The sequence below is a fragment of the Trichechus manatus genome, unplaced genomic scaffold (assembly GCF_000243295.1).
Source record: "Trichechus manatus latirostris isolate Lorelei unplaced genomic scaffold, TriManLat1.0 scaffold00167, whole genome shotgun sequence".
Lineage (NCBI taxonomy): Eukaryota > Metazoa > Chordata > Mammalia > Sirenia > Trichechidae > Trichechus > Trichechus manatus.
In genome coordinates this window covers 3,795,738-3,803,408 of record NW_004444103.1, presented here as the reverse complement: position 1 = coordinate 3,803,408, position 7,671 = coordinate 3,795,738, and the positions used below count along the sequence as shown (strand labels likewise).

At 37.0% G+C, this 7,671-nt stretch overlaps 1 protein-coding gene across 1 annotated transcript in view; it reads right to left on the bottom strand.

The window, feature by feature from the left end:
- Positions 1 to 2,795: 2,795 nt before the first annotated feature.
- The window catches only part of TSPAN12 (tetraspanin 12), a 70,339-nt gene continuing 65,463 nt past the window's right edge, over positions 2,796 to 7,671 (bottom strand). Inside the window, exon 8 of the mRNA XM_004386546.1 lies at positions 2,796 to 4,395. Within this exon, the coding sequence (XP_004386603.1) occupies positions 4,090 to 4,395 (306 nt within the window). The 3' untranslated portion in view covers positions 2,796 to 4,089. The remainder of the gene's footprint in view (positions 4,396 to 7,671) is intronic.

The following is a 7,671-nucleotide window of genomic DNA, read 5'->3' as shown; positions in this document are numbered from 1 at the left end:
AAGGAAGTAGCTGAGCTTCATCACAGGCTGATAAAGATGCCATATCACAAAATGGAGGAGGCAGGCAGGGTGCTGCTGCTTACTACTTAAATACATTTACTCCATCTCTCTAAGTTCCACTTTCTTTTTTGTAAAATGGGGTTAATGATGCCTACAGGTGGCAAAGAGTTGTGAAGAGCAGAGAAAACACACGTAAAGCACCTAACACTATGTGCCTGGTACCTAGTAGGCATCCATGAATGTATGAGAGAGAGAATGACAGCAATAACCTAAAAACAACAGGTGCCATTGAGTTGCTTCTGACTTATGGTGACCCCATGTGTATCAGAGTAGAACTGTGCTCCATAAAGTTTTCAGTGGCTGATATTTCAGATTTTTCAGGCCTTTCTTCTGAGCTGCCTCTGGGTAGGCTCGAACCTCCAAGCTTTCAGTTAGCAGTGGAGCACGTTAACCATTTGCTCCATCTAGGGACTCCAGAAATAACATAGTATAACAGAAAATAAATTAGTACAAACTTTCAAGATGATATCAAAGATTCACCCATGCTTGTTTCTAGAATGTGTTTGGCTGTGAGGAAAAATGAACTCAGTTGATAAGAAAGATGAACCCACTTGTGAAGCACAGGATGAAAATAAGAAAGGGACTTGAGTGAAGCAGCATCACAGTTGGCAGTATTTTTTTGAAGGGGTGACTCCTTTTGCCATAGAAGATTTAGTTGTGTGTTCGTTTCTCATTTCTTTACCTCCCTTGCCTCATCGGCAGGAGTGGGAGCTCAGACAAAAGGAAACTCTATTAGCATCCTGCTTAAGATTCTCCTCATATAACGTTTGGTTCTTAGCCCATTTTCTGTCAGGCTTCCTGAGATCGGAAAGCAATGCATAAAAATTCTCAGGCACGACAGTGAACTCTCCAGAGCTCCAGACTGGAATTTACAGCTGCCTGTAGACATTTCTATCAGCAAGTCCTGCAGGCAACGCCACTCACTATGTCCCAAATCAAATTAGTTACCCTCCCACACGCCTGTTCCCCCTCCAGAGTCTTCTATCTAGGTTAATGCCATTGCCAAAAATTCACCAGGTACAAAATCTAGAAATTTCAGTTCTTTTATTTCTTGTCCCACACTCCGCAAGGTCAATCCACTGCCAGTTTTTGTGGATTTACCTTGTTATAACGTGTTATCCAGTTTTGACTTCCATCGTCCTCTCTAGGATCACAGCAATAGCGATCTAGTTAGTCTCCCCCTAGGGTTCCCTGTAGTCTACAACTTCAGAGGGCTCTATTTACCTAGACTACCTTATAAATGATGTCCTGCTCTTGGGAGTTGTGTAATGGTGTGTACTTGTCTCCCTGCTTTCAGTTTCTCACTTGGTTAACACCATTAATTTTCTGAAACACAACTTACTTCTCTTTCTGAAAGCCTTCAGTGACTCTCCATTCAACCTACAGAATGAGGCCCCAAATCCCAAATTTCACCCATTTCCTTTCCTATGGTATCCCTTCAAGCATTCTGTGGTCTAGCCACACTGAATGACAAGTCATGCCCTCAAAGATAATGTACACTTTTTAACCTCAGTGGTGGCTCATAGAATGTTCTCCATTTCTCCTTTCTGACCCAGCCTGATGGTCATCTCCTCAGGGTAGCAGTCTTGATTCTACTCATCTGGCTCTTGGTGCTAAGCAGGCTCCATTCATGGCGTTTGCATGTATTTATTTTACCTATGGTTAGCCTGAGTGTCTCTCACCCAGACCTTCCATATCTTACTGCTATTGCTGAGTCTCTAGGGCAATTTGAACTGACTGTTAACCAGTCCACAAATAATCTTCTTGAGTTTCTGTTTTAAAGATGGTGATTTCACAAAAGAAAGCTTTAAAAAATTCCCAAAGAAACAGTTAACGATTTTATTTGCAATGTACCCAAACAGTGAACTCCCTCAGCTCCACTGCATTAAGTAGACTTTTTAGAGTCCCTCACAGTTTTATTATTCCAGGTGCACTGCTACCATAAGAGGCCTTTGTGGACCACTGTTATAAATGTCATTTGTTCCCATTAAGCCAAGTATATCATATATAAGATGATTGTCTAAACTTACGTTGACTATTCTAGAGGGTAGTAAATCAGGTAATATGTCAAAATATCTGAAGCCTACAAATACAGAAATCAACTCGTATTTTAGAATTTGAGGATTTTTTTCTTGAGCTCAATAATGCTTGTTTTTTTTTGTGTTTGGAAGACACATCGAAAGAGAAGCAGCCAACTCTGGCCATTATTTAAATAATCCAAATACGAGTCACGACTGTCTCAATTAGGTGGCTATTTCAGGTAAAATTATAAGGAATTTGAGTGTTGCGGAAACTACAAAAAGGGATTCTTTTAATTCTGATTGATCATGTATTTCCCTCATTGTTTTTTTTCATTTAAATCCACAGAGGATTGAAGTCTGTCACTTAATTTCAAATATTGTATTCCTTAGGCTCATTTTATTTTAATAATTAATAATAGTTGTAATAACTGGGATATGAAAGCACTGAGAAGATAAATTAACATAGATGGGCATATTTTTAAATTATATGGCATAACTCATTATCCATCATTTAGCTCAAAAACAAATTTGAAAAGAAAATAAGCATCTCTGTATTTTTTTTTTTCATGAAGACACACACTCTTATAGAGTCACTGTGGTTTGAAATCATTATAAGTACTTTATTTAATAATTTATTTTTTATATTTTTATCCCCATGACAATCTGCTCAAATGGTGTAAGTGCTTGTAATGTATAAAAATTAGTCACAAATTATTACTCTCTAGAAAATATCTGACACTTTATTTTCTTTCAATATTCTGACAAATAAACATAATACACAAAATACAGTAAAATGCACTTTTCCCATTTCAAATAAATATACTTTACTCTTGTAAAAAATTTAATAATCTGTGTAATTCACCACAGCATCTTAATCAGTGAAATAAAGCAAAAACAATCTCTAGTTAAACTGTCACTTATTTTAATGATTCTCACAGCATTTTGCTGAGGAAAAGGAACACTATTCTCTGAGAATTAAATTCAGACTTGGAGACTCTTCTTATTTTGGGAAGGCAAAGATAAGCTCCTTTAAAAAGCATTTAGTGTCAGAAAGAGTCTCAGCTTTGGGAAAAAAAAAATAGCATCGAAGTCTTTACTGAATGAATTAAGTTATGTGTAAACCTTGTTGTTAATACTTCCTAGATACCAGACTACGTTCTGAATAATAATGATTTATCACACTGATAATTTTTCCTATTTATCACACTGGTTATTTTTCAAAATTAGTGGTTAACTATTTAAATTAACAGTTATGTATGTTATATAAACCCAAGACAGAATTTTAAAACTTCTTTTAACAGGAAAGGCTAAAAAATGGTGCTATACAGGACAAATTTATGCTTTTCTCAATTGTTATTCTTAATATTTATTAGAACTGAAATCTACTGAATTATACAGACTTCACACAGACTCTTATATACACATAGATCCCTGATCAGTTTAAGACAATGTGTTAGTTTCTCTTTTAAGTGGTAACAATATTTTAGGAACAAGCAAAAAAAAAAAAAAAAAAAATCACATTTAGGTAGTCACCAATCCTCAGAGTTTTCTTATGTATAAACTATTCACCCTCAAAAGAATATATCACCAAATAATAAAAGTCATTAGTACTGTCTAACTTCCTATGTTAGCTGTTAATTGGTACATTATAAACTAACTTGGAAGTAAATCAAACTTTACTCTAGCTCCAACACCACCATAGCAGGGCCCATTTTTGTGGATGCAGAAATACTGGTCAAATCATACCACCTCAAGGCATAACTGTATTCAGTAAAAATCTTACACAGGCTATAAAGTGGGTATTAGATCTATCCTCAGCATTGTTAACCATATGTCCAGGTGGTGACCTACAACATGAAACCTCTCTCTTCATTTTAAAGAGTAGATAACTATATGCTTAAGCATTCTTTAATGGCAACATTTGTATTTCTACACATTTCTGAAGCAGATAAGTATGTACTTGAAAATTCACAAGTCCAACAAAACAAATTTCCTTCCTTGACATCCTCTATAATTCCTCCATCTCAAAGTGTGTATTAAAGCTGTTGGCCATGGATGTGTGTTCAAAGATCCTTGACAGGCTGGGTTTCAACAGCTCTACTGAATGACAGGACAAGTGCTGAGAGGTGTCATTCTTCAAGGAAATCATTTGGTCTGTCCCAGGCTCCCGTCTATCATAGTAGAGAGCCCAGAGCAGAGTAATGGTGAGAATCATGGCCAGGATTTGTGTTACTCCAATGGAGATTCCCAGAAACCTTAGCACCTGCAGTTGTTTGGTTCCTCTCAAAAAGGAATACATTTTCTTCCCACAACCCTGTAAAAGAAATAATACTGTCAATATTACTTTGTATGGGTGACATAGGGTCAAAATTAGTGAAAATAAACAATCTGTATCAGTTAATGGAATCAAACTACTTGATGTATAAAGTTTAAAACAGTAATTCTCAACAGGGAAAGCCTATGAGAAGCCGGAGGAGAGATGGAGGTGTGCACCTTTTGGAAAACCTGCCCAGGTGATTACGATAAGCCTATTCCTTCTCATGGCAAAATGGTTAAGCGCTAGGCTGCTAACCGAAAGGTCAGTGGTTCAAACCCACCAGCTGCTCCATGGGAAAAAAGACCTGGCGATCTGCTCCCCTAAACATTTACAGCCTAGGAAACCCTATGGGGCAGTTCTATTCTGTCCTATAGTGTCACTATGAGTCAGAATTGACTTGATAACACACAACAACAGTTCTGAAGTTGAGAACCATTGCTATAAAACAACCTAACACCTAGACCAGATTCCTGAGGTGCTGCAAAACAGTTAATATACTAATCAAAAGGCCGGAAGTTCGGGTCCACCTAGAGATGCATCAGAGGAAATGCCTGGCGACTTCCTGCTGAAAAATCAGCCTTTGAAAACCCAATGGAATATCAATTACTTAAATTTAAGAGTTAACTTTCCAAAAGAACATTCCTCTTCTTGAGAGAAAATATTTCTCCAGGTTTCTCTTTAACCACTCTACACGCTTCTTAGAAACAACTCCACAGTTTACTGTTATTCTGTATCATCTTTATTAAAGTGATTCAGTCTGAGCACAAGCCTCGTGTTTATTTTGAGCCAGTCTAATAATCATACATAAGGTTTACACTTTTCAAAGTAAACCTGGACACTTTTTGCTAAGCAGGACACTAATTCTAAAAAAACATATAATCTATACAATCTATTGTACTATTCATAGATATTTAGCTGCATAAACAAACACTTCTGTTGAGTGAGTCAAAAGAAGAAATAGAAATGTTAGAGTTCAAAACTGCATTCTATTCCACAAAGGATATTTTACTCAGAATAGGAAAGAATTGAATTCTACTCATTTGCTTTTCTCAAAATAAAATACTCTGAGATGATTTTACTTGAATATGTTTTCTACCTAAATACAGTTATCTTAGCCCAATGTTGGCACAGTGGTTAAGAGCTCAGCTGTTAGCCAAAAGTTGGCAGTTGGAATCCACCAGCCGCTCCTTGAAAACACTATGGGGCAGTTCTACTCTGTCCTATAGGGTTGCTATGAATTGGTATTAACTTGACGGCATTGGGTTTGGTTTTTTTTTGTTTTTTAGTTCTATGTTAATAGCTTCAGCTAATTCAAAGTTATGAATAAGACAAGTCAGCTAACTTACATCACTTGCTGTAATATTAAAATTCTGGTCAACTATTAACTGTAAATAATAACACTACCTCCATCAGAGCAAAAGCACTAATCCGTACATTTCCGGGAACCTATCTGAAGGCATGTCAGGATGCTTCATTTCACTTGTGGCTCCAATGTGGAAATTATATACTTTGAAATTATTCTCTGATCTATCTCCAGAATGAGTTTCTAAAATTGGAAGCACATCCGTAGCTTCTCAGTACTCAGTATTTACAGGCCACATCAAAGAATTAAGCAGCCTTTTAATGTGCTTGTGAAGATAAAATATAAATAAAATCTAGGTGCCAATAACTCCAGTATTGATATTTTTGTAATTGATTCTTATAATAAACATGACTCTCTAGTTCGAAACCATTGTGTTAATCATCAGATACAAATATATAATCTTCAGCCCTATTCCTTCTAGAACTGAAGAACTGAATGATGATAGCAGTTCATGAGTTCATGGGGCTTAAATTAGGTTGAACCAAGAATTCTCTACTGATAATGTTAAGCTCCTCAGGGAAATAAGTCCTTCCTTTAAACAAAAAAAAAAAAAAAAAATTAAACAGCAAGCAGTAAAATTCACTGAGAATAGCCTATTCTCTTAAGAGTAGCTTTAACAAAACCCGTACGTAGGAAGTGCAGGAGAAGAAGTCTTCTTATTATTTCTAAATACATGGCAGTCCTTCATATAGTATTGAGGCCTCACAATGTCCTCATTAAATAGGCAGAGTGACCAGATTTCAAAGACTGAACCTGCTGATCATTTCCCACCGAGTGCCACTGTCACTCTCGAGGAGAGCTCAGCAGTAGTAGCCTTCCCCCACCCAAGTGAACAGAACATTCACAAAGTGCTCATTCGAGCATTTTCTCTCACTGGAGTGTTTTTGTCTACCCTAAGTGTTTGAGTACAGCAAGCTGGAGGGTGTTAAAACAAGCAGTGTGAAAAACCAGATCCAATCCCAAAAATCTTGAACTGAAAAATCTACCTTCAGCAAGAACAAATACATAAAATCGAAAAATGCATACTTCCCTGTCATCACAAGCAAAACAAAAGGCAAATTAGCTGATTAAAAATCCAATCATAGATGACTAATTTTCTTATTTACTTTAACAAATACCTTAGTAAATTGCTGTTATCACATTGTCATTACTATCATTAGCACTGTTCACCAAAGATTTGTGTTTAATATGTGCCATGTGTTGTGCGAGGGTTTCTCATGCAGTATCTCAATTATCTTTGTAACATTATAATGAGGTGCTGTTGCTGGGTGCTGTCAAATTGATTCGATTCATAGCAACCCCATGTGACAGAGTAGAACTGCCCCATAGGGTTTCTCAGGCTAATCTTTATGGAAGCAGATCACCAGGTCTTTCTCCAACGGAGCTGCTGAGCGGGTTCAAACTGCCAACCTTTTGGTGAGCAGCCGAGTGCTTAACTGTTTGTACCACCAGGGCAGATAACTATTACTATCTTATTAAATAAGAATATTGAAGTTTGGAAGTGAAAAAACTCTACAGGCACTCAGCTTTCTTCAGACCATGTATGCCACATCTCAAAATTTTAGTGTCTAAAGCATGGGCTTTGGAATAAAATAGATCTGAGCTGAGTCACTCACCAGCTCTATGACAATGGGCAAGTCACTTAACCTCCTTATACCTTTCTTTTCTCATCTGTCAAATGGAGATAATAATACTGTACCTTCTTCATAGTAATGCTTTAAGGTCTGAATGAGGTAATGAATGTAAAATACTTGTTCATGTTGTTGTTGTTGTTGTTAGGTGCTGTCCAGTTGGTTCCGACTCATAGTGACCCTATATACAACAGAACGAAACACTGCCCGGTCCTGCGCCATCCTCACAATCGTTGTTATGTTTGAGCCCATTGTTGCAGCCACTGTGTCAATCCATCT